Below are 27,594 nucleotides of genomic sequence, written 5' to 3'. Positions count from 1 at the left end.
CTGTTTCCATCAATAACTTTGTTTGAAAAAGTAAAGGCAAAAATAAGAGTAGTGATTAACAGCAAAAAAGGGGCTATCATCTAATGAACATCAGGAAAGTAGGAGAGTTCTTTATGAGTAGGGTTAATCACAGGCTTACCTGTGCTCCTCCAAGAAGCTGTGCTCTCTGGAGGGGGCTGAGAACAGGAGGAACACTAGGAGGAAAAGGGTGACCCAGGAGGGAAGAGTTCTAAGATAAAAAAAAAAAGAATATGCTATAAAACAGGGGGTACATCAATATAATAATAAGGAAACTCAGCAGAAATGCAGTATAAATGGGTATAATAACTCTCAAATTACAGAGTCAGGCTCTGGAATATAAAAAAAGAGTAACGCTAGGAATTACAAAAACACCATGACCATGTGACATGAAAAAGCAAGCAGCAGAATGTGGGACTGAAACGGTAGGAACTAGATGATCACAAGCAGTTTAGATTTTTAAAGATGAGAAAAGAGTTGATGTAAGAAACAACTGTCCTCTGACCTGGGGACAATTAGATCCAGAAATTTAAGTAAGGAGATTATAAAAAATAGGTATAATTTAGGAGATGTCAGCAAACCTAAATACTGGCAGTGATCACACAAATAGCAATCAGAAAATACATACTGCACATTTTTGTTAGGCTTAAAGTGACATACCGGGACACTGCAGAGCTGGTTTGGAGACATCCTCTCACCATAGGGACCAGGATAACGAGGTGGCATTGGGGGCCGAACATGGACAGGCTTCGGACACAGAATCTATCAGGACAAACATATATACAACTACACTCAATGAAATCAGTTTTTCTTCCACCTACACTCCCTCCCCTCAAGTACTGGTAGAGACACAGAACTCAATGCAAAGCCCTACTTCTAAGCAAATTGCTATGGCTACAGGTTCAAATACAGAACCTTGGGCCACTTTCTCTCACAAATCAAGTACAGTGTCAGCATTAACTGAGGAAGATTTAGCTAATTCTCCAGTTATCCCCACCCTTCCATGCTGTCTGAGGGAGATACCAGCAGATATTCTGACTTGCAAATTCTCTCCAAGAGGATATATTTTGGTAGCACTGAGGGAGAAGGAATGATAAGAAAGCTGGAGGATTAACTAAGTCCTATTCTGAAGCCCCTGTGATATGGCCGCCATGCTCAGCACTTTTGTGATACATTGTGACTCCACCATTTCATAGGATGTTGAGCCTAACTAGGCCATACCAACACCACCCTCCCCCCATACCTTCCAAATTGGCCTTCCTTTTCAGCTGCTGGTTTCAGGTGGAGGAAAGTCTATGGAACAGGACTGCACAGGCTCTAGGGAAAGCAGGGATATCTTAAAGGTAAAAAGGGATGTGGACAATGCTGTGTGTTCCCACTCCCCCCAGCTTTCAGTTATCTCTCTGACAATGTTTTGGGCAGCCAGCAAAACACTTTAAAAAGGATACATGTGCTAAATGTGGCTAACTACCCTTTTTTCTCCCCCAATTAAAAGGCAGCAGCAATAGCAGCAGCAAAGGGTATCAGGGAATGTGTCTCTTATTTGTACTAATTTATCCTCTAACTAGCTACTTTTCTTTCTAATCTAATGCCTACCCAAAATTTCCACCCTCCACCCAACATCACCAATTTTCCAAATAATTTTGCCCAGATTCCCAATATCCTGGGCTGTGTGCTTGTTAATGAGAGGTACCTGTTGGGTGAAGCTGGGTACAGCCATCTGTTTAGGTGGGGTGCCTATGGGGACAGCTCTAACAGGAGGACTGCCAATGATAGGTGAAGTTGACCGCCTTGGTAATGCACGTTCAGAAAGGTCCCGATCATCTTCTGGACCCTGGGGGGGCCTCTGAGGCAAGGCATATTCTAATACAGACACTGTAGGCATTTCCTAATTGAGGAAGTGGTAAAATAAAATAGAAATTAACTAACTTGATATGTTTTAGTAATCTCTACAGATGCCAAAAAAAACACCTTAAGAAATTTTTAAACTTTATTTTTAATTCACATATGGTAAAATTTACTTTTTGGTATATGGTTCTCTGAGTTTGGTAAGTAAGTGGCTCATGCCTGAAATCCCAGCGCTTTGGGAGGCTGAGGTGGGAGGATCACTTGAAGCCAGGAGTTTGAGACTAGCCGGGTAACACAGTGAGACTTCGTTTGTACAAAAATAAAAAAACTTAGCCAGGCATGGTGGCATGTGCCTGTAGTCTCAGCTGCTCAAGAGGCCGAGGTGGGAGGATCACTTGAGCCCAGGAGTTCAAGGTTACAGAGAGCTATGACTGTACTAGTGTACTCCAGCCTGGTTGACACAGCAAGACCTGATCTCAAAAAAAAAAAAAAAAAGAGAGCGAGCAAGAATAGCTGTATCACTCCCCACAAATTCCACTGTATTGTTCCTTTGCAGTTAACCCCTCCTGCCATGCCCAACCACTAGTAAACACTGATGACTTTTCTGTCCCTATAGTTTTGCATAGAAATGATTTTTTTTTTTTTTGAGACGGAGTCTCACTCTGTTGCCCCGGCTGGAGTGCAGTGGCGCGATCTTGCCTTACTACAACTTCCACTTCCCAGGTTCAAGTGATTATCCTGCCTCAGCCTCCTGAGTAGCTGGGATTACAGGCACCCACCACCACACCAGGTTAATTTTTGTATTTTTAGTAGAGATGGGGTTTCACCATGTTGGCCAGGCTGGTCTCGAACTCCTCACCTCAAGTGATCCACCCGCATCAGCCTCTCAAAGTGATGGGATTACATGCGTGAGCCACCATGCCTGGCTCAGAAATGACTTTTTAAGTGATTCAAATCATAATCATACACTAACAAATGTAAATTCCAATGGCTCCCTTGCAACCTTTACCCTGGAGGCTAAAGAAAGGCATAGCTAAGTGCTGGATGCAGTAGTTGACATAATTCTAGCAAATGAAAGACCTATAAACCCCTTCAGTAAGGAAAGGATGACAACAGGAACCCATTTAAAATTTTTGGATATTGGAAATTTTATATAAAGAGAAAGTATTTAATACCTGAGCAAGCAGTGGTCCTCGGATTCGCCTCAGAACTTCAGATCCATCCCAGATACTGGAATTCAGGCTTCCTGGTTGGGGCTAACAAAAAAGGAAAACATACACACAAAGTCTGAAATGTTGTATACTCTCTGGGTGACTTATCTGCTGTTGGGGAGCAAGGTTCCAAAAGAGCCTCAAGCTGCTTTAGAATAAGAAATTATGGGGCTCCAGAATATACATTATTCCCCAACTTTATCTCTAGAACTGCTATCATCAGGAAATATATTATCAATTTTCTCTGGCATATGTAAATCTCTCATTAGAATAGATAAAATAAAATGGCAAAGTTCAATACTTCACTTTAATTTTTAGTCTGCTATAGTTCTCAAATCAGAGTAACTTACTTACTTGTAAAACTGGCCTGGTCTGCACTGCCCTCATGATAGCTGGATCTTCTAGTTCATTTTCAATCACCATCTTACTGAGCCTTTCTGCCAGATTCTCCTCATGGTCACCCAACAAGTCCATTTCATCTCTCTCTCCATTGCCTGTTTGTTCATTAACTGCCACTGGTAGCTTTTCTTCCAATTCAGCCAGGCGCTCATGTGCTTCCTGCCAATCATCATCTATAAGATGACACAGTTGATGTAAGAAATAGTTCATAGTGGTACAAAAAAATTTTACACAATTATTCTGTTATTATTATTATTTTTTTAAGACAGAGTCTTACTCTGTCGCCCAGGCTGCAGTGCAGTGGTGTGATCTCATCTCACTGCAACCTCCACCTCCCGGGTTCAAGCGATTCTCTGCCTCAGCCTCCCAAGTAGCTGGAGTAGCTGGGACTATAGGAACCTGCCACCACACTTGGCTAATTTTTGTATTTTTAGTAGAGGTGGGGTTTCACCCTGTTGGCCAGGCTGATCTCGAACTCCTGACCTCAAATGATCCACCCACCTCACCCACCTCAGCCTCCCAAAGTGCTGGAATTACAAACATGAGCCACCACGCCCGGCCTACACAATTCTGTTAACCAAATGAATAATTCCAGAAGATAGCCAGAAAGTTAAGTTTCCACTTAGAAACAGGATATAAGGTTTAAACTAAGGGACACATAAAGCGTGCTTTTTACTATTTAAAGCAAATAACATTATACCAGGAATAAAATTCAAAAATGTGAATTAATAGCTTAAAATATCAATAATGTCCAAACTATATTCTGAAACTGTTTCCTAAACTGGTGATTGATATGTATAGTACTATTAGTTGGTTTTGAGATTCTATGACATTTCAAGCAAAAACTTTAAAGGGAAGTTAAAACTCATAGCATTAGCACACAACTTTCCTTTAGATTATAAGTGCCACATTCTTTACATGCTTTTGAATCCATTTGTTCCATTCAATAAATATTTGGTAAGCATCTATTATGTGACAAGCCCTGTTTTAGATGCATGGGATACACTGGTGTACAAAGAGACAGAGATTCTGCCTTTGTAACACTTTCATGCAAGCAGGAAAGAGAGAGATGATAGACAATAAGCATAATAATTAGATACTATGCCAGAAGATGAAATTGCTATAGGAATATAAAGGAAGAAAGGCAGATTGAAAATTTAAATAGATGGTCAGAGGTAGGCCTCATTGAGAAGATGATATTTGAGCAAAGACTCTAAAGAGTAAGAGGGTTAGCAATTTGGATATCTGGGAGAAGACGGTTCCAGGCAGAGGGAGAGTCAGTATAAAGAAAGGCCTTAAGGTGAGAGATTGATGGTTTTGAGAAAGAGCAAGGAGGACTGTGTTTGGAATGGAATGAGCAGGGTGGGGAGAGTAGAAGAAAATGAGGTCAAAAAGTCATGAGGAGGGGGCTCATTCTGGGCCACTATGCCAATGAAAATTTTCATTTGGCTTAACTTTTAAAAGAATCACTCTGGTTGCTGTGCTGAAAACAGGCTGGGAAAGAGGAAGGGGCATTTCCTTTTTTAACTATGTCTGCTATCACTGCACACTACTATAAAGTCTGTAGCACTGACACTAAGGTTATTTTTGCATTTGGTATGTTGGCATCATTTTTTCTGTTTTTGAATCCCATTACAGCACAGATTACAATCTTCAGAACCCTCTATCAGCTGCTGTGGAGCTAGACCTTACTTTCATCACATTTCACTCCAGTTCTCTCCAATCTTATTCCATTCTGCTTCCATCATGAAAGCTGTACTCACAGTTTTGCTCCTTTTAGTATTCTTTTTTATTTCTATTTTTTGAAACAGGGTCTCACTGTCGCCCAGATTTGAGTGCAATGGCGTGATGTGGCTCACTGTAGTCTCGACCTCCCGGGCTCAGGTGATCCCCCAACCTCAGCCTCCCAAGTAACTGGAACTACAGGTTTGTACCACCACACTAGGCTAATTTTCGTATTTTTTGTAGAGTCAGGGTTTCCCCATGTTGCCCAGACTGGTCTTGAGCTCCTGGGCTCAAGCAATCCACCCGCAACGGCCTTCCAAAGAGCTGGGATCACAGGCGCGAGCCACTGCATCCAGCCTTTCTTTTCAGGTATTCAAACGCGAAACTTCTTCCTCCTCATTCGTACTCCTAAATAATCCTTTCATTTTATTTCTTCCTTTACCTCATCTCAATATGCACTACTTTCTAACCCACAAAAAGTATTATTTTGTACATGTTATATGGTATTCTTTTTTAGTTACATGTTTTACATAATTCAACAGACAAGGATAACAGGTCATAACACAGAAACGGGACTTTCTCTTTTCCGCTTTCAAAGAAAATACATGTTTAAAAAATTCAAACACCATAAACACATGTAACTTAAGTGAAAGTTCCTCATAATTCCACAGCTGTGTTAAGTTTTAAATAGTTTTAAGTTGTGTTAAGTTTATAAAGTTAACTTGTTTCTTTTTACTTAAGCAATATGTCTTGGACATCTTTTCATGCATGCACACAGGCATAACTACTGATATTATCTCATTCTTTTTAATACCTACATAAGATTATATTTTATTGCTAAACTATAATGTAATTTATCCCCTACTGGTAAAGATTTGGATTATTTACAATTTTCCAATATAATAATTCTGTAATGAACATCATACATATCTTAACATTTTATGTGACTTTAAATAGACTAACTTCCTTTTAGAATCAGATTATATTAACAGTTAAAATTTGCTATATGTATTTTTTTATCATACAACAAGGTATCACGTAATACTAGTGATCCGCAGAGTGAGGAAAGTGGGACTTTCAAATATATAATTTTGGTATCATAGGACCCACTGCCTAGTTTGGGGGCACTGTGGTAGATTTGAGTGTATTAGTTGTGGTAAGGGATTCCTTAAGTTATGGATCACTTTGCCATCACTGGGATAAAGGCTGCGGGCAAAAGCTATAAAAATATCCTTACCTAAGCCTCCGGGACCTGGGTCTTCTTTATAATTATGTGGTATTTTTTGCCTACCCAACAGCTTCCTCTTACCTGAGTGACTAGTCAGGTGACACTCTTCTCCTAAATTGTCATCTTACAAAAAAGAATTTAAGGTAGCTATTTTATGATGATGGTCTCCGATAAAGTCTATCCCGATGTGCTCCAAAAAATGGAAAAATCCACTTTAAATGAAAATTACAGTATTAATTTAAATGACTAATCATCTGAAAGAAAATATTTAAAGAAGAATGTAATTAAAAACCAAATGTGACATTCATATTTGTGTCATCCTTGGTAAGGAATAGTAAGCTGAGATAGGATAAATTGTTTTTTGTAACTTTACTAAGCAATGTCACAAGAGTGGGAATCTATCATCTTGAATTGAGGAATTTGTAAAAACATTTATTTCCCAAATTTAAGAAGTTAATTTGTTAGTGGATTTGTTCTAATACGGTAGAGTTCTAATTTGCATGCTTTTCTGTCACTACTTCCCATATTCATGCTTGCTAACTTTACCAAATCCTATCAAATATGGATAATCTACTTCCCCTTAATAATAATATTTTTAAAATATTGGTTAAGTTGCCATATTCTGTGAGAATAGATCTCTGGTGAATTGAGTGTTAAATTTTCACACATGTAAACAAAGGAATCTATGCCATAAAATACTATCATCATCATTTTAGATTTTTCTTATTCTTATAAAAAATTATCTGAAGTAGTATTTTAGAGATCTTATGCCCTTACTACAAAAGAATACTTCACCCTGTATCTTTTTCCAATGACCTAAAAATATAGTTACTTAGATATGCCAGTGCTTGACCTGAGTCCATTATTGGTCAAAATGATAAAAGGTAGGCAAAAGAGTAACAGAGAAATGAAGGGAAAGAGACTATCTGTAATAATGAACTAACCTATACCCTGATGTGTGTTACTGAATTTCTGGCTGCTTCTATAAACTTATACTTGTCATAACAACCCCTGAAGCCTGTCTCAGGGATAGTTTTGAATGAAAACAAAATAAAAAGGAAGTAGAAGTGATTTAATTTCAAGGCAATCTTAATCTCTAAAGACTACAGTAGCTATCAATAAAAGAGAGGTAGGAAGGAGGGTGATTCCTTCCAAGTGGAGGCAGGAGATTTCCAAAGACTCCCCAAAAACTATTTAATATAACTAGTACTTTACAGTAATTGTATTTATGGTTACTTAACCCGTCACTCTTCCTCATTTGTTAAAATGAGGATAATAACAGTACCTATCTCACAAAGTTGCTGTGAGGATTAACAATATATGTAAAACATTTAGAATGGTGCCTAGTCATAATAAGCACCATGCTAAGTGTAAGCTTTTATTTTTAGAGAAGGAGTTGGGATTACTGCAACACTATTTATTGCTCTTAGATGATGCAAACATTTTTTCATGCAAAAGACAATGACTAGTTTCTTAAGGAAAGGTGACCATTTGTAGGCAATGACCTAAAATGTCCACTGTACTAGCAAGTATTATTCAAGATGCCCACTATATGAATTAAAAATCATAAAATCAAAACAAATGTCAAGGTCTGACATTTCACCTCTAGATTTAACCTCTCTATACCAGCTTTGTATCAACCTGCAGACGAGTATCAAAGAAGTCACAGGTTGACTTGAAAAACAATTTTCTTTTTATAGTATTTACACCAAGCTGTTATGAGGAATTAAGATCTTACAATTCAAGTACATTACACTCTCAACAGAAAGGGCTCACCTTTGGAAATCTTTTCTCCATTATAAACTTTCTTGGGCAAAAAGTCCTTCTAATCACCCTTTGGCCCTAAGGTACAAAGTGGGTTAATCATATGCCATTTCATTGCCTTTACTTTGTACTACCTGTTCTTTTACTGTGTAAACCTAATGGCTTTTTCAGCACATGTGCACTTTCCTTCTTCTCCGTCATATAAAACACAGTTCTGGACACTCTAACATCCTTTTAAGGCAATATTATTCCCATCTTATGAGAAAAAATAGAAACTCAGGAAAAAAAGACCGTCCATAGCACTCTGGAAGTCAATGCTGCCTCATTTTAATGTCTATAAATCAATTCTAGCTAATTCATTTTAATACTGAGGAACTTGTTGAAAAAATGGTTAACATTCAGTTCAGTATTTTAATAGAAAAAGAGTTCTAGAAACAAGTACATGTTGGTAGCTTCTATGGTATTCTATTTTTAAATTATTTGATAATTAACTTTTTAGAGACAAGGTCTCGCTCTGTTACCCAGGCTGGAATGTAGTGGCACCACCATAGCTGATGTAGCCCTGAACTCTTGGGCTCAAGGGATCCTCCAGCCTCAGCCTCCTAAGTGGCACATACCACCATGCCTGGATATTTTTCAAAAAAAATTTTGTAGAGAAAGTCTCACTATGTTGCCCAGGATCGTCTTGAACTCCTGGTCTCAAGTGATCCTCCTGCCTTGACCTCCCAAAGTGCTGAGAGCTGTGGGCTTGAGCCACCACAAATAGCTTATTGTGTTCTACTGATTATCACTAAACTATCTTCCAAATATAATTTGCAATTCACATCAGTTTCCCGCTTTTGTAATTCTACTCTACATCTCTTTGCCTGTGATCTCCATGGAGAGAAATAGCATCTTGGATCAAGTTATCCTCCTGGACAATCTCATCTGCCAACCCATGCCTATAATCCAAAACGTCTTTGATACCCTTCCATCATGAGTTTAGCTTCCACTTTCAACACTTTTCTTGCTGCTTCTAATCACAACAAAGTTTTAGTTCTCTACTGAATTTTACAAACAACTGACAATATTAAAACACCTTCATTTTTGCCCGTGTATTCAATTCAGTCTAAGCTTTAATAAATGTATTAGGTCACTGAAAAACCAGTGACCATTATAATACTTTAAGGTCTCTTATTTGTTTTTGATGTTCAACATCTTGGGATTACCAACTATTGCTAAATTTTCTCTTCTTCCTTATGACTTAACTTGGAGCATTTGTTGCAGACAGAAGTGTTGCGACTCCAAAGAATCATACATATTTATACATTTGAAGATAAACACTGTTATTTCTGCTTTCCAGCACCAAGTCTAAGCAAACATATCTGCATTGACTCTTACCTATTCATTTGCTTAAAAATATATAGTTTTGGCCAGGCGCGGTGGCTCACACCTGTAATCCCAGCACTTTGGGAGGCTGAGGAGGGATCACTTGAGGTCAGGAGTTCATGACCACCCTGGCTAAAAATGGAGAAACCCTGTCTCTACTAAAAAATACAAAAATTAGCCGGGCGCCTGTATTCTTAGCTACTTGGGAGGCTGAGGCAGAAGAACTGCTTGAACTGGGGAGGCAGAGGCTGCAGTGAGCCAACATCATGCTACTGCACTTGTCTAGGTGACTGAGCAAGACTCTGTCTCAAATCAAATGTACGTATATGTATATGTATGTGTATATAGTTTAAAAGTTTAAATTTTAACTTATTAATCCACTTGTTCTACACCTGTTCTAAGTAACATGTGTTCTCGAACGTTATCATACAAGCTTGCTTCCTAAATTTTCCATCTCGGTATTTATAACCCTGTGGTCTGTAAGCTTAGTTTGGCTCTTTATGTTTTAAACTTTTTCCAACTCTTAAAATATGTATCTATAGGCCGGGTGCGGTGGTCAGGCCTGTAATCCCAGCACTTTGGGAGGCTGAGGCAGGTGGATCACGAGGTCAGGGGTTCGAGACCTGCCTGGCCGACATGGTGAAACTCCGTCTCTACTGAAAATACAAAAATTAGCTGGGTGTGGTGGCAGGCGCCTATAATCCCAGCTACTTGGGAGCCTGAGGCAAGAGAATTGCTTGAACCCGAGAGGCAGAGGTTGCAGTGAGCCGAGATCACACCACTGCACTCCAGCCGGGGTGACAGAGCAAGACTTCATCTCAAAAAAGAATAAATAGGCCGGGCGCGGTGGCTCAAGCCTGTAATCCCAGCACTTTGGGAGGCCGAGACGGGCGGATCACGAGGTCAGGAGATCGAGACCATCCTGGCTAACACGGTGAAACCCCGTCTCTACTAAAAATACAAAAACTAGCTGGGCGAGGTGGCGGGCGCCTGTAGTCCCAGCTACTCGGGAGGCTGAGGCAGGAGAATGGCGTAAACCCGGGAGGCGGAGCTTGCAGTGAGCTGAGATCCGGCCACTGCACTCCAGTCCGGGAGACAGAGCGAGACTCCGCCTCAAAAAAAAAAAAAAAAAAAAAAAAAAAAAAAAAAGAATAAATAAATAAATAAAAAATATGTATCTATATCCAGGGAGGGACAAAATTTCATCTGTGCATACTTTTCTAACTTACGAGACCTTTCTTGACCCCCAAAATTCTTGGTATAAAAAGCTTTACATTTTGTTGAAGATACTATACGTTCCAAAGTTATGTAATATACTAGTGATAGACTAAATTTTAAAACACATACACCCACATACTTTTCTACTAGTTCACTAGTTTTCCTTAAGTTATATGTCATATAAATAAAAATTCCTCTCATCTAGGATTAGTTTAAATCTCCCTTAAATGTTCACTTCTCTAAACATTTGAATCCTTCATAGAGGCAACCTGTAGCCATAGATCATATAGCTGGAAAGGGAAAGGGTTACAGAACACCTGATTTTATAGGTGAGGCAAAAAGACACTCAGAGGAGCAGGATAGGTGCTGTTTCCAGTGAAGAATGAAACATTCTGACTAAGATGAGGAATAGAAGAATATCTTGCCAAGTTAGTGAATGAGGTTACCCCTAATAAGATACAGCACTTCTAAAAGACAGCACTTGAAAAGAGCAAGAAGCCAAAATGATATTATAAGAGAAAGATGTCACTTACCAACTGCACCTGACCCAAATGTATCATCATTGAATTGATCAATCTCTTCATCTTCTTCTCCCAGTCCCTGAAATGCATCTTCATCTTCATCCAGAGGACAATCCTCCAAAGACTAAAAAAAGAAGATAGACATTATTCATGAAATTCACACCCTCATTTTAAAAAGGTTCTAAAAATGTTCATCTTACCTTCTCAATGAACATAATTGCTTCATTAGGACTTTTTGTAAAGATGGCATTTTCTACTTCCCAATTTCCTGACACTGGAAGATTTCATCAACTTTCTTTCACTTTCTATTTCCTATTCCTTATTTAATTCTCGCCCCACCTCACAGCATTCCATTTCTCTATTTTATCAAGAATCCACTAACAGCAGTTCCTCATGCAACCAAGAAATTAAGCCCACAACTTCCCTTATATCACTGGTTGGAATAGTGATGACAACTAATAATGAACCCTTTATTTTCTTGTATCTTTATGTATCTTTTCTAGCAAAATTCTCATCTTTCTCATTATATTCATGTCATCTTTTCAACTATTATTCCCTTTCAAAGCTCTGTCTTCATTTTCCATCTTTTTTATCCTCCCTATAGGCCTAAACTCTAGTGATTAAAGTTAGGTCTTCAATCACAATAAAATGAACTCTGGAAAAGCTGTGATATGACAAGTTCAAGTTCTGGCTCCACTTCTACAGTCAATGTGAACATGGGCAACCCAGAAAATTTCTAATTAGCTCATCAAATATCTTTAAAGAACCTATTGTGTCTAAGGCTCTGTGCTAGGCTGTAAGGCTCAGTCTCTTACATCGTAATGCAGGGACTATACCAACCATGGCAGAGAGTTGTGATGATCAAAGCAGGCAAACATTACAGATTATCGAATAAAGGCTAGAGGTCACCACATCCTAGGTATGTTCTATTTTCCCCCCTTCACTTCAATTTTACTCAACTGATTTACTCCCCAAGTTTTCCTTTCGGTTTGGTCTTGGATCATTCCTATCAAGTATATCTGTCCTCAATTTTCAAAAATTCGGAATCAGAATTCCATAGTCCATCAGTAGATACGTTTGTGATACACCTTGCCTGGCTACCTCTTAGCTACCCTGTTTACAAAGGAAAGATTAGGTAAAAGGGCATTATTCTCATGCCAGAGCCCTTCCAAACTTATGGAAATAGGCATGCAGCTGCCTCCTTATCAGAGGCAACTTCCAGCAGTACTCCCTTCCAAATCACAAAGATCTACTTTACCAAATCACCGCTTTTTTCAATTAAAAATTCTTAAGGATCATTTATATCAGTTCTTTCATGCTACAAACCCAGAAAGTTTACGTCCAGAGATTAGGAGTCGCTCAAGGTCACACAGTGAGTTGGTGACAGGGTCAGCACTGTTTGTTGCTATTGCCACATTCCCGGGACCGTCACCAAACCCACGTCTCCCAGCACTAGCTCAGAAGGAACTTCTGCTGGACACGCCCCCCTCCCAACTCGGAGCCCTCTTTAGTAAACGGGCTGGGGCCCTAGTCCAACGACAAGCCCAGGCCCCCTTGACCTGAAGGTAGCCTGTGTGAATGGGGTGTGTGTCAGTGTAATTCGAGTGGAGGTGGGTGGGGGGTGGTTCCGGGTCCAGGGCGGGAAACTCGGCTCTGGGAATTCCCGGGTGACTCCTACTCAAGAAAAGCACCCGGGTAGATGCAATACTGTACCCTCGATGGCTCCTCTAGGGGTGGGGGCGGGGGTGTGGTCTGGTTACAGCACTTAACGGGCCCTCCCCACCCCAAAACGGAGGCCAACTTTCCCCAGCGGCAACTAATGGGACTGTCTCGATCCCTGAAGCCAGCTCCCAGCCCTAGAATTAGACCTGCGACCCCAGGCCAGTCGCGTCCAGCTAAGTCCTGCGACTCCCCCAGCCCGCCCCCTGCCCCGCAGGAACACGGGACCGGCGTGCGGAGGGGGAGTGAGGGAGAGGGGCGCGGGAGGGAGGGAGGGGTCACTTCCGGTCGCAACAGCTCACCTCGTAGCGGAACATTCTTGGGGAGGGGGGCAGGGAGCGGGGAGGGGAGAGGGGGAGGGAGGGAAGCAGCGCTGACTCCCCGGCTCCTCCGCGCGCGGGTCCTCAACCGGCTCGCGACCCCTGGCCGCCGCCGTACGCCGGAGCGTGCGTGGGGACGTGCGCAGGCGCGCCTCAGGCAGGGCGGCCACCCGGCTCGGCGCCCGGCGGCGGCGGCTGCGCAGGGACAGATTTGGCGTCCTGCTTCCTAGGCTCAGCGGCGGGAAGGAGGTCCCGTGGCGAGAGACTGCGCACGCGCTGCCCGTCTTCGGCTGCCTGGTGATCTGGGCTTGCAGCTCCGCCCCCTCTTTCTCCGCGCCCGCTAGGCGCTCGGCTTGGAGCTGAGGGGTAGGTCACGAGTTCTCCGTCACCCGCGGGGCGGAGAAAACCCTTGTGATTGTCACAGGGTATGGCTCTGAAGAATCCTGGGCTTAGCCTGGGCTGGGAAACATGGAGATTCCCTAGCTGTTTTTCCAACGTCCGACTCACTCTTGGGGTTGCTCGGGGGTCTCCACGTTACGATCTGCGCCTTGCGCAGGGAAAAAAGAATGGAAAGTTGCTGGTCTTCGAAAGGGGCAGACTTCTTCGCCGCTTTCAGCGGCTCGTCGCCTGCTGAATCCGCAGCAGGTCAGGGCTGTGATTTATGTGGCTCTAAACGATGACGGCGCCCTTTTTTTTTTTTGAAATGCCGAAGACAGATTCTGGGAGGTTTAACTAGGGTGGTATTTTTAGGCGCCAGGCTCATCAGGCGCGAGGAGGTGCAGAGCCTTGAAGGGCAGCATGGCCATGGGCAGGCAGCGGGCCACGCAGCAGCAGGGTCTTCGGGCCGGGATGCGCAGCTGGGTGACGCCACTTCCTTAGAGGATCGAGCCCAGAGAGGAATGTGTCCAGCTTAGAAGCTGCGGACCCCTGGTTCCAGAATTCTGTTGGGTGGTTTGTTACTTCTAGCACGTTCCATGCCCTTCTTGCCCCTTTCCCTTCAGACAAAACTTGTACCACAACGAGTGAATTCTTGTGGGTTTCGCAATCCGTTTCTTCCCTGGGCGTCTCCTCTCCTCGGAATGGCATACAGTAAATCTCCTAAATGTTAGTGTATCTGGATCAGTTTGAGTACGGGAAACGTTGAATTTGTAAAGAAAAGTTCTGGGTGGGAGCTCGTGCTTTGCCACTGGCTAGGAAACTTTGGGCGACTTACCGAAACCTCTCTAAGCCTTAGTTTCTTGTAAAATGGGTATAATTACACCTGCCTCATGATGTTAACACTACTACTAACGATTGAAGGCTGCCTGGGACTCTGCTAGGCGCTTTGTATGGATTGTCTCATTGAATCCTTCCTTATGTGCTCCCCATGAGGTAGGTACTGTTATTTTCTCAGTTTATAGTTGAGGAACCTGAGGATTAGCGACATTAAGTAGTTTGCCTCCAACCACCCAATGGCGAGTGGCAAAGCTAGTAGCTGAGATTTGTCTGATTGTTAAAAGCCCAGTGTTGTAATCACTGTGCCAAGATAAAAGCAAATGTTGACATGGGCCAGGCCTGAACTTTAAAGAAGTGGAGGAGGCTAGGGACAAGATGATTTATTGGTTTTCAAACATGCATGGAACATTATAAAATATCAAGTACTAAGTAACAGTACCTCTTAATAATTACCTCTTAATAATTACCAAAGAATTGGTTCCATGTAGATCAAGGGTTAGCAGGCTGTGGCCCACAGCCCAATCTGGCCAGCCACCTGTTTTTGTAAGGGAAGCTTTGTTGGAATACAGCCAACCTTATTTATTTACATATTGTCTTTGGTTGCTTTAATGTTGTAAAGTCAGAGTTGAGTCGTTACAACGGATACAGTGTGGCCTGTAAAGTGTAACATATTTACTATTTGGCCCTTTACAGAGTTTGCTGATCCCTGATCTTGCAGATAATGTTTTCTGATCATTATATAAGGTATCAATAGTAACAACAGATTAGGAAAAAAAGTCTTAAATTTTCAACAAAAAAACCCGTCTAGGCCTGGCGTGGTGCTCACACCTGTAATCCCAGCACTTTGGGAGGCCGAGGCCTGTGGATCACGAGATCAGGAGATCGAGACCATCCTGGCTAACATGGTGAAACCCCGTCTCTACTAAAAATACAATAAAACGAGGTGAGCATGGTGGCGGGTGCCTGTAGTCCCAGCTACTAGGGAGGCTGAGGCAGGAGAATGGCGTGAACCCGGGAGGCGGAGCTTGTAGTGAGCTGAGATCTGGTCACTGCACTCCAGCCTGGGCCACAGAGCCAGACTTCCTCTCAAAAAGAACAAAAACAAAAACAAAACAAAAACCCCTCTAATTCATTGACTACTTAAGAGAAAATAATGGAAAGCAGAAAATATTTACAACTAAGTGATAAATGTATTAATATATCAAAACTTTTAGGACACTGACAAAACAGTTTATATAATAAAATAGGGGATGGGTGTGATGGCTCACTCATGTAATACCAGAATTTTGGGAGGCTGTGCTGGGTGGATTGCTTGAGTTCAGGAGTTGGAGACCAGCCTAGGTAACATGGCAAAACCACGCCTCTACAAAAAATATAAAAATTAGCTGGGTTAATTTTTTTTATTAGCTACTCTGCATTATTTCTGGTATTAGTGGTGTGTACCTGTGCCTGTAGTCCCAGCAGCTACTCGGGAGACTGAGGACGAAAATAGGGAAGGCTGAATAGAAATTAACTATAAAATAAACCCAAAGTACAAGGAAAGAAATACTGTAGAGCAGAAATTAAAGGAGCAGAAAAACAAAGTGTCATAGACAGGATCAACAAAATTTCCCATTTTCTCTTATACACCTGTCTGTGAGGGAGACTGAAAGTTCCTTTAAAAGAATAATGTATTTTTAGGCCGGGCGCTGGTGGTTCACGACTGTAATTCCAGCACTTTGGGAGGCTGAGCCAGGTGGATCACGAGAGTCAGGAGTTCGACCAGCCTGGCCAACATAGTGAAACCCCATCTCTACTAAAAATACAAAAATTAGCCTGGCATGGTGGCACGTTTCTGTAGTTCCAGCTACTCGGGAGGCTGAGGCAGGAGAATTGCTTGAATCCAGGAGGTGGAGGTTGTGGTGAGCTGAGATTGCACCACTGCATTCCAGCCTGGGTGAGACTCCATCTCAAAAAAAAAAAAAAAGAATAATGTGTATGTGTGTATATATATATATATTTGAGCTGCTTAATAGGCCCATCATTAAGATGGAGAAGGTACAAGTTCTTTTCACAGGTAGTTCTTTAGACATAAGGTGTGATGCCTCTGGGAAGTGTCCCTTGAGTGGGTGGGAGAAGGGAGGTGTCTCCTGCATGCCAAGTATGTGGGAAAGGTTATTGACAGCTGAGGAAGACCATCAGCTAGAGAAAAGCCACCACACCAGCTTTCTTTGTCATTATCTGTGCTTTCTGGAGGTTCTGTAAGCCATTATAGTATTTACAGACTATACATTGTTTCTTTTTTACTTTTTTTTTTTTTTTAACCAGGCAAGGTCTCACTCTTGTTACTTGGGCTAGAGTACAGTGGCATGATCACAGCTCACTGAGGTTCGACCTCCTGGTGTCATGCCATCCTCCTGTCTCGGCCTCCCAAAGTGCTGGGATTATAGGCATGAGCCACCACACCTGGCCTGTTTCTTTTCTAAATGTAAAAAAAAAATGACATAAAATTTACTTTCTTGTGAGACTAGTTTCAGATATTTTCATCAAGTAACTTACATCTCTAAAACACTGATTTCAAACTTTAGCATGCATTTAGAATTGCCAAGATGGCTTGTTAAAACATAGACTATCCCCAGAGTTTCACATTCAGTAGGAGGGAAGTCAGGCCTGAGAATTTGTATTTGTAACAAGTTGCCACATTATGCGGATGCTACTAGTTCTGTGACTACACTTTGAAACCCCACATTGTCCATTAGTGCTTGCAGGGTTATAGAGGGAGAAAAGAGTAGTGGGCTGCACCCAGGGTCATTTCTCATGTAGTGAAAAAAGTTATGACAAACCTCCCAGAAAGTAATGGGAACCCTTAGTGCAACAGATCTTAGGGGAAAAGATTTACCCATATAATAAAAATAACTGTTTACAAGGCAAAATTTGTGACGGACTAAACATGGCCACAAATTCTTTTAACAGTTCTCACATTTAATAACTAACTGATTAGTTTTTATTATTTACTTTTCAGAGGTAGGGTCTCACTGTGTTGCCCAGGCTGTAGTGCAATGGTGTGATTATAGTTCACAGCAGCCTCAAACCCCTGGGCTCAAGAGATTCTCCTGACTCATCCTTCTGAATAGCTGAGGCTACAGGCACACACCACTATACCCAGCTCATTTATTTTTTATTTTTGTAAAGATAGGGTCTCACTATGTTGCCTAGGCTGGTCTCAAACTCCTAGCCTCAGTCTCCTGCATAGCTGGGTTCACAGGCGCAAACCAGCGCACCCTGCTACTTCTCCCATTGGGAGGTAGGATCTATGTTCCCTTTTCCTTGAATCTCGACTGGGCTATAACTGCTTTAACTAATGGAATATGGAAGTGGAGATGCTCTGCCAGTTCTGGGTCACCTTTAAAAAGATTGGCAGTGTAAGTCCATGTAAAATATCTGGCTGCTTTGCTGAAGAGATCACATTTACTGAAATTACATAAAGAGGAAGGCGGGTCCAGCTGTATTTAGCTTATTAACCATCCCAGTCAAGACACCAAGTATGTGTATGAAGCCGTCTTGGACTCTTCACACCTGTTCAGCTACCAACCGAACATTGTGACTCCATTCCATGCCATGTAGAGCAGAAGAATCACTTAGTAAAGCTACTCCCAAATTCCTGGCCCATAGAAGTATTTTATATATATGTATACATATATAGAATAAAACGGTTGTAGTTTTAAGCCACAAATTGTATTGTTTATTTTGTTTGTTTGTTGTTTTTTGAGACAGACTGCAGTGCAATGGTGCAATCATAGCCCACAGCCACCTCAAACTCCTGGGCTTAAGCCATTCCCCCACCTCAGCCTCCCCAGTAGCCAAGCCTTCAGGCACGTGCCACCACATGTGGCTATATATACATGTACATTTCAACCACAAAGTTTTAGAGTAGTTTATTGCTCACTAATAGATAGTGGGAATGTGTCCATTTAGAAAAATTATACAAAACTTGGAAATAAGGAAAAAGGATTGTTGTGTGCCTTGCAGTGTTGTAATAAGAGCATTATCTAACAAGCCTGCCTAAAGGTCATTTAAAGTTCTACAGAGAGGTAACCTTGTTTGACTTAGTGTTTATTATTAATGAGACCAGACTCAGTAAAGTTAGATATTAGTTTATAGAAGATTAACAAGTTGCAAATTATTTTTGTCCAGTGGAGATAATTTCATTTTGGTAGGAAAGATCATCTCAAAGGAGACAGTTTTATTGCCACACAGAACATTAACCAATATTATATTTAACTTTTGAGTCTTAATTCAGCATTTTCCCCCACTCTATATAGTTCATAGTTTCTTGTATCCTCCTTTGAATCAGCTTCACCACCTTGCTGTGTCTTTTCATTAATAAGATAAATAAATATTTTGACACATGCTCATAATATAATTGAAAGAGAATAATTTTTATTTAGCTTTTTGAAAGTTACGCTTTGAAGATGGATTAGAGACTTAAATGTTAGACCTAATACCATAAAAACCCTAGAAGAAAATCTAGGTAGTACCATTCAGGACATAGGCATGGGCAAGGACTTCATGTCTAAAACACCAAAAGCAATGGCAGCAAAAGCGAAAATTGACACATGGGATCTAATTAAACTAAAGAGCTTTTGCACAGCTAAAGAAACTACCATCAGAGTGAACAGGCAACCTACAGAATGGGAGAAAATTTTTGCAACCTACTCATCTGACAAAGGGCTAATATCCAGAATCTACAAAGAACTCAAACAAATATACAAGAAAAAAACAAACAACCCCATCAAAAAGTGGGGAAAGGATATGAACAGACATTTCTCAAAAGAAGACATCCATACAGCCAACAGACACATGAAAAAATGCTCATCATCACTCGCCATCAGAGAAATGCAAATCAAAACCACAATGAGATACCATCTCACACCAGTTAGAATGGCAATCATTAAGAAGTCAGGAAACAACAGGTGTTGGAGAGGATGTGGAGAAATAGGAACACTTTTACACTGTTGGTGGGATTGTAAACTAGTTCAACCATTATGGAAAATAGTATGGCGATTCCTCAAGGATCTAGAACTAGATGTACCATATGACCCAGCCATCCCACTACTGGGTATATACCCAAAGGATTATAAATTACTACAAAGACACATGCACACGTATGTTTATTGCGGCACTATTCACAATAGCAAAGACTTGGAATCAACCCAAATGTCCATCTGTGACAGACTGGATTAAGAAAATGTGGCACATATACACCATGGAATACTATGCAGCCATAAAAAAGGATGAGTTTACGTCCTTTGTAGGGACATGGATGCAGCTGGAAACCATCATTCTTAGCAAACTATCACAAGAAGAGAAAACCAAACACCGCATGTTCTCACTCATAGGTGGGAACTGAACAATGAGATCACTTGGACTCGGGAAGGGGAACATCACACACTGGGGCCTATCATGGGGAGGGGGGAGGAGGGAGGGATTGCATTGGGGAGTTATACATGATATAAACGTCATGCACATGTACCCTAGAACTTAAAGTATAATAAAAAAATAAATAAAAAAATAAAAAAATAAAAAGTTACGCTTTGGCAAACTATTAAACTTTTTTTTCTTTTTTGGCAGGGAATTCAACTCAATACATGTTTATCGAGAATCTGTTATGTAAAATGGTGAGAAGTGATATTTATACTATAGCCTACTGTACAATAGCATTATGTCTTTAAAAACCCAATGTACATACCTTAATTAAAAAATGCTTTATTGCTAAAAATGCTAATGATCATCTGAGCCTTTAGCGAATCTTAATCTTTTTCCTGATGGAGGGTCTTGCCTCGATGTTGATAGCTACTTACTGATAAAGGCAGTGGTTGCTGAAGGTTGGGGTGGCTATGGCAATTTCTTAAAATAAGACAAGGAAGTAAGCCACCTCAATTGACTTTTGCTTTCATGAAAGATTTCTCTGTAGCATGCAATGCTGTTTGGCATTTTACCCATGAAGTAGAACTTTCAAAATTGGAGGCAATTCTCTCAAACACTGCTTTATCAACTAAGCTTGTGTACTACTCTAAATCCTTTATTATCATTTCAGCAATGTCCACAGCATCTTCACCAGGAGAAGATTCTATCTTTTTTTTTTTTTTTTGAGACGGAGACTTGCTCTGTCGCCCAGGCTGGAGTGCAGTGGCCGGATCTCAGCTCACTGCAAGCTCCGCCTCCCAGGTTCACGCCATTCTCCTGCCTCAGCCTCCCGAGTAGCTGGGACTACAGGCGCCCGCCACTGCGCCCGGCTAGTTTTTTGTATTTTTTAGTAGAGATTGGGTTTCACCGTGTTAGCCAGGATGGTCTCAATCTCCTGACCTTGTGATCCGCCCGTCTCGGCCTCCCAAAGTGCTGGGATTACAGGCTTGAGCCACCGTGCCCGGCCGATTCTATCTTAAGGAAACTCTTTTCTCAGGATAAGAAGCACCTCCTTACCTGTTAAAAGTTTAATCATGAGATTGCAGGAATGCAGTCACATCTTCAGGCTCCACTTCTAATTCTAGTTCTCTTGGTATTTTCACCACACCTGTAGTGACTTCCTCCACCGAAGTCTTGAACCTCTCAAAGTCATCCATGAGGGTTGGAATCAACTTCTTCCAAAGTCCTGTTAATGTTTGTAGTGTTATGAAATATATATATTTATAGGTCTTCATACACAGGAAACAGAATCTCTTTGACCTTCTCCTGCCGTCTTTTTACCTGCCTTCCTTTCACCTACTCCAAAGCAGGACTCTAATCTTATTCTTTTATAATTGTGGATCATAAGACTCATTTCAGGCCGGGCGCGGTGGCTCAAGCCTGTAATCCCAGCACTTTGGGAGGCCGAGACGGGCGGATCACGAGGTCAGGAGATCGAGACCATCCTGGCTAACATGGTGAAACCCCGTCTCTACTAAAAAATACAAAAAACTAGCCGGGCGACATGGCGGGCGCCTGTAGTCCCAGCTGCTTGGGAGGCTGAGGCAGGAGAATGGCGTAAACCCAGGAGGCGGAGCTTGCAGTGAGCTGAGACCCGGCCACTGCACTCCAGCCTGGGCGGTAGAGCGAGACTCCGTCTCAAAAAAAAAAAAAAAAAAAGACTCATTTCAGAGAGGGTCCCAACCCATGGCCTGGGAGAAGGAATGCTGATGTCATGAAGCTTCCATAAAAATCCAAGAGGACAACTTCCTGATAGCTGAACAAGCGGAGGTTTCTGGGGAATGACCACCCGGGGAGGGCCTGTTAGCTCTATGTTCCTTCCTTGTACCTCTCCCTATACATCTCTTCATCTGGATCCTTTGTGATGTCCTTTATAATAAACTGGTAAATGTAAGTGTTTCCTTAGTTCTGTGAGCCACTCCAGCAAATTATTGAACCCAAAGAGGGGGTCATGGGAACCTCAACTTGAAGCTGGTTGGTCAGAAGTTCCAGAGACTTGCAACTGGTGTCTGGAGGGAGGAGGGAGTCATCTTGGGGACTGGGCCTTTAACCTGTGGGAACTGACACTATCTCCAGGTAGTGTCAGAATCAAATTGGAGGATACCCAGCTGGTCTCCAGTCCTTGTTGGTGGGGAAAATCCCCCATGCATTTGGTCACAGAAGTCTTCTGTGTTGATTGTCGTGGTGTGAGAGCAGAGGACAAATGCAGTTTGAGTTTTTCCATGACAATGTTGATACTTTGACCCCTTCCTATGACTCACAAATGTTCTTTTGGGGGGCAGGGGGCAGACAAGTGCAGTGGTATGATCTCAACTCACTGCAGCCTCCACCTCCTGGGCTCAAGCCATTCTCCTATCTCAGCCTCCCAAGTTGCTGAAGCTATAGGCAGGCACCATCATACCTGGCTAATTTTTGTATTTTTTTGTAGGGACAGGGCGACCCGCCACGCTGCCCCTACCCGGCCTCACAAATGTTCTTAATGGCATTTAGGATGGTGAATCCTTTCCAGGTTTTTTGTTTTGTTTTGTTTTTTCTTTATCTAGTCATCCAGAAGTATCCAGAGGTTTTCAATTTCCTTTGCCCAGATCCATCAAAGGAATCATTATCTATGACAACTAGAGCCTTACAGAATGTATTTCTGAAATAGACGTGAAAGTTGAAATTGCTGTGTGGACTGCAGAATAGACGTTGTGTTAGCAAACATGAAAACTACTAATCTTGTACATTTCCATCAGAGTTCTTGGGTGACCAACTACATTGTCAATGAGCAGTAATATTTTAAAATAAACCAGTTTTTTTTTTTGAGTAGTAGGTTTCAGCAGTAGACTTTAAATATTCAGTAAATCATGCTGTAAATGGATGTGCTGTTGCTATCCAGGCTTTATTGTTTCATTTATAGAGCACAGGCCGGGTAGATTTAGTATAATTCTTAAGGGCCCTAAGATTTTTTAGAATGACAAGCCTTGGCTTCAACTTAAAGTCACCAGGTGTACTAGCCCCTGACAAAAGAGTCAGCCTGCCCTTTGAAACTTCGAACCTAGGCATTGGAAGTCCTAGATGGCATCTTCTTCCAATAATATAAGGCCATTTTGTCTGCATTGAAAATCTGTTGTTTGATGTAGCCACCTTCATCAATGATGAAGCTAGATCTTCTGGATGACTTGCTGCAGCTTCTATATCAGCACTTGCTGATTCACCATGCACTTTTATGTTATAGAGATAGCTTTTTTACTTAAACCTCATGAACCAAGCTCTGCTAGCTTCAGACTTTTCTTCTGCAGCTTCCTCACCCCTCTCCACCTTCATAGAATTGAGAGAGTTAGGGTGTCTGGATTAGGCTCTGGCTTAAGGGAATGTTGTGGCTAGTTTGATCTTTTATCCAGACCACTAAAACTTTCTCCATAACAGCAACAATGCTGTTCCACTTTCCTACCATTTGTGTGTTCACTGGAGTAGTATTTTAAAATCCTTTCAAGAGCTTTTCCTTTGCATTCACAACTTGGCTAACTTCTTGGCCCAAAGGCCTAGTTTTTGGCCCTTCTTGCTTTTGACATGCCTTCCTCACTAAGCTTAATCATTTCTAGTTTTTGATTTGAAGTGAGAGATGTGTGACTCTTTCACTTGAATACTTAAAGGTGATTGTAAGGTTATTAATTGGCCTAATTTCAATATTGTTGTGTCTCGGGGAATAGGGAGGCCCAAAGAGAGGGAGAAAGATGAGGGAACAGCTAGTCAGTGGAACACACACAACACTTAGTAAGTTCACCGTCTTATAAGGGTGCAGTTCCTGGTGCCCCAAAACAATTAAGATAGTAACATTAAAGATCACTGATCACAGATCACTATAATAGATATACTAAAAAAGTTTGAAATATTGTGAGAATTGCCAAAATGTGAGACAGAGACATGAAGTGAACACATGCTGTTGGGAAAATGGTGCTGATAGACCTGCTCAATGTAGGGTTGCCAAAATTTTTCGATTTGTAAAAAACACAATTATCTGTGAAGTATAATAAAATGAGATGTTAGGTTGTTATTGTCTCTGTAACCAACTTACATTTCTATAGGTCAGAAGTTTAAAATGGGTTACAGAACTACATTTCTTCCTCGAGGCCACTGGGGAGAATTTGCTTTTTGTTGTTTGTTTTTAGCTTCCAGAGGCTGCTTGCATTTCTTGGCTTTTGGCCCCATCCTCCGTTTTCAAAGTCAGCAGCATAGATCTTCCAAACTGTTTCTTTCTCTGCTTTTGTTGTCATATTTTTCTCTTCCATTCTCCTGCTCCTTTGTTATAAAGATCCTGTGATAACATTGTGTGCACCTGGATAATACAGGATAATCTCCCCATCTCAGATTTCTTAATTTAATCATATCTACCAAATCCCTTTTACCATGTAAAATAATATATTCACAGGTTCTTGGAATTAGGACATGGAAATATTTGGGGAGCCATTTTTTAGCCTATGGCATGTGTTATGTATGAGTCATTGGGGTATAAAAAATCATTTCTGGTAGTATAATGATAAAAAAATTTTAAGGTTTAAGTTTGTGTTTTATGTGCTACTTAGAGATGAAAAATGAAGATGTCACTAGGTGAACTATGTCAATGGTTTCTGTGTTCATTTCAGTAACTCCCAAGACAATTGGGGCTATGTTCATTAACATGCTGTTAGTTATATATTGCTGCATACAAAACTACCCTAAAATTTAGCAGTGATATGGTTTGGTTGTGTCCCCACCCAAAATCTTATCTTGAATTTTAATCCCCATAATCCCCACATGTCAAGGGAGAGAAGAGCTGAAGGTAATTGAATAATGGGGGTGGTTTTCTCCATGCTGTTCTTGTGATAGTGAGTGAGTTCTCACAAGATCTGATGGGTTTATGTGTTTGATAGTTCTTCCTGCATTCATTCTCCTTCCCACCACCTTGTGAAGGAGGTGCCTTGCTTCCCCTTCCCCTTCTGCCATGATTATAAGTTTCCTGAGGCCTCCCCAGCCATGCAGACCTGTGAGTCAAGTAAACCTCTTTCCTTTATAAATTACCCGGTCCCGGGCAGTTCTTTATAGCAGTGTAAAAATGGACTAATACAAGCGCTTGAACCAAAAATAATTTATTATCTCACAAAGATTCTAGGGGTCAGGAACTGGGAGCAACTTAGCTAGGTGGTTCTGGCTAAGAGTGTTTCAAAAGATTGCGGTCAGAATGTTGGCTGGGGCTCCAGACACCTGAAGTCTTGCCTAGCATTGGAGAATCTGTGCTCCAGATGGTTCCCTTACATGGCTGTTGGCAAGAGGTGTCAGTTCCTTCCTGGCTGTTCATAGGAGACCTCAGTTCCTTGCTACATTAACATCTCCATAGGGCTTCTTGATTGTCCTCAGGACATGGTAGCTTCTTTCAGAGTGAGTAATCTGAGGTAGAAGCTAAAGCCACAATACCTTTTATGACCCCCCCCCCTCAGAAGTCACACACTGTTCCTTCTGCCACATTCTATGTACTAGAAATAAATTACTAAGTACAGCCCATACTCAAATGGAGAGGAATTAGGCTCCACTGTGTAACGGGAGGAGTTTCAAAGAATTTGTGGACATGTTTTATAGAACCACCAGAGCCTACTTGAAGAAGAACAACTGACCTTTTAATCATGGCAAATTTTCTGGGCAGATAAATAGATTCCAGGGTTGGAATGATGTCAGCAAGATGGTGGTATAGGAGGTCACCTGCTTTTATGCCCCAACAATAAGAATTCTTCACCCATCTAGACAAAAGTCTCTTTGTGTAAGTCTCAGGATTCAGGTAGAAGGTTGTGGAAGCCTGATGGAGCCTAAGACCTAGGAGGGTGATTTTGAGAGTGCAAACCTATACCCAGTTGGCAGACCCATCAACTGTGCTCCCAGAGTCAAGCCTGGGGAAATGGCCTCATTCCCCAAGGGGCTTGGCAACAGCCCCTACTGGCCTTGAGGCTGCCACCAAAACCGTCTGCCAGGGAGTGCAGGAAGAATCGTGCACACCAGTGCCTCAGCAGGGAAGGCTCATCTGCCTGCTGACATTGGTTTTGGCAGTTTGGACTTGAAAGTTGTCTTGTGGCTCAGCTCCACCCCTCCTTAGCTGTGGTCCCAGCTTAGTACTACTTGCTGGGAAGTTGCTTCCCAAAGGGAAAGTTGTCCGTATCTCACAGGAGTTCATCTGATCCTCTGCAATGGGCTTTCCAGTCTCTGTCCAACAGCAGATTCTGAGACCCAGTCTTAAGTCTGGCCCCACACCCATCTAAACCAATGGGATGCGTTTGCTGACCTCTGTTCTATAGGGGTGCCTGAGGGGGCCCAATCTCAGCTCCAGCCCCTCTTTCCACATGTGGGGATTATCCTGCCTGTGCAGGGAACTACTGGGAGGGGTGTCTGTCCAGGCCACTGGGACAGGCTTCTGGGCTTGGGTCCCTGGCTAGCTTATCTATACAGCCTAGGTACCTTCCTTCAATCTTCCTCAGGTTCATCCCGGCTGGGGTGCTGTGTCAACCTCAAAGCCCTTGCAAAACCTGTGGTGAACCTGGGCTTAGGGCCCCCTCTAGTGTTGAAGTGGCTGCAAGAGCCACAGGCTTAGGAAACACAAAGTCAGATTGCTTAAAACTTCTAGACAGGCCTATTGAAGTAAAACAGGGACAAACAAAGCCAAAATGCAAAGACTAGAATAAATACCTAATACACAGACATCGATGCACATCTGCAAGCATCCAGAATAAGCAGGGACATTTGACGTCACCAAACAAAATAAGATGCCAGTGACTGACCCTAAAGGGAAGTTCAAGAAAACACAGAGAAACAATTTAAAAATTTATCAGAGAAATTTAACAGAGATATTGCAATTGAAAAAAAATAGAAATCTTGGAGCTAAAAAACAATGAATATTGAAAAATATTAGTAGAGAGCATCAAAAGCAGAATTAATCAAGCAGAGGAAAGAATCTGTGAACTTGAAGATAGGTTATTTGAAAATATACTGTCAGAGGAGAAACACGAAAAAGTAATGAAAAGGAATGAAGAAAGCTTATGGGATTTATAGGATAACATCAAAAGAGCTAATGTATGGTTCACTGGGGTTCAAGGGGAAGTAGAGAAAGGTAAAGGAGTAGAAAGTTTATTTAAAGAAATAATAGCAGAAAACTTTCCAAACCTGGAGAAAGATACAAATATCCAAGTACGAGAAAGTCATAGGCCACCAATCAAATTTAATCCAAAGAAGACCACCCTAAGACATATTATAATTAAATTGTCAAAGGTAAATGTCAAAGAGAGGATGCTGAAATCAGCAAGAGAAAATAACAACATAAAAGGGACTTTTGCAGTACGCTTAGCAGCGGACTTCTCAGCAGAAACCTTGTAGGCCAGGAGAGAATAGGATGATATAGTCAAAGTACTAAAGGAAAAAAACCCTGTCAACTGACAACAGTGTACCCAGCAAAGCTGTCCTTCAGAAATGAAGGAAAAATAAAAACTTACCCAAATAAACAAAAGTTAAGGGAGTTCATCACTACTAGGCCTGCCTTACAAAAAAATGATAAAGGGAGTTCTTCAAGCTGAAATGAAAGGATGCTAATGAGTAAC

The 27,594-nt window shown here is 41.6% G+C and overlaps 1 protein-coding gene across 2 annotated transcripts in view; it reads right to left on the bottom strand.

The window, feature by feature from the left end:
• The window catches only part of PATL1 (PAT1 homolog 1, processing body mRNA decay factor), a 33,384-nt gene extending 19,761 nt beyond the window's left edge, over positions 1–13,623 (bottom strand). The window contains exons 1-7 of one of the 2 annotated variants that reach the window (XM_033207106.1): positions 13,322–13,623; positions 11,313–11,424; positions 3,432–3,649; positions 3,042–3,122; positions 1,712–1,906; positions 679–780; positions 140–229 (exon numbers count right to left, since the gene is read on the bottom strand). In XM_033207106.1, coding sequence (XP_033062997.1) covers positions 140–229; positions 679–780; positions 1,712–1,906; positions 3,042–3,122; positions 3,432–3,649; positions 11,313–11,424; positions 13,322–13,336 — 813 coding nt within the window. In that variant the 5' untranslated portion in view covers positions 13,337–13,623. Of the gene's footprint in view, positions 1–139; positions 230–678; positions 781–1,711; positions 1,907–3,041; positions 3,123–3,431; positions 3,650–11,312; positions 11,425–11,500; positions 11,668–13,321 lie in introns of those variants that run through there. The other variant, XM_033207107.1, reaches the window with a different exon arrangement.
• Positions 13,624–27,594: the final 13,971 nt, after the last annotated feature.

Source organism: Trachypithecus francoisi, unplaced genomic scaffold (genome assembly GCF_009764315.1).
Source record: "Trachypithecus francoisi isolate TF-2019V2 unplaced genomic scaffold, Tfra_2.0 Lachesis_group8, whole genome shotgun sequence".
NCBI classification, from domain to species: domain Eukaryota; kingdom Metazoa; phylum Chordata; class Mammalia; order Primates; family Cercopithecidae; genus Trachypithecus; species Trachypithecus francoisi.
This window is presented reverse-complemented; position numbering and strand designations above follow the sequence as displayed.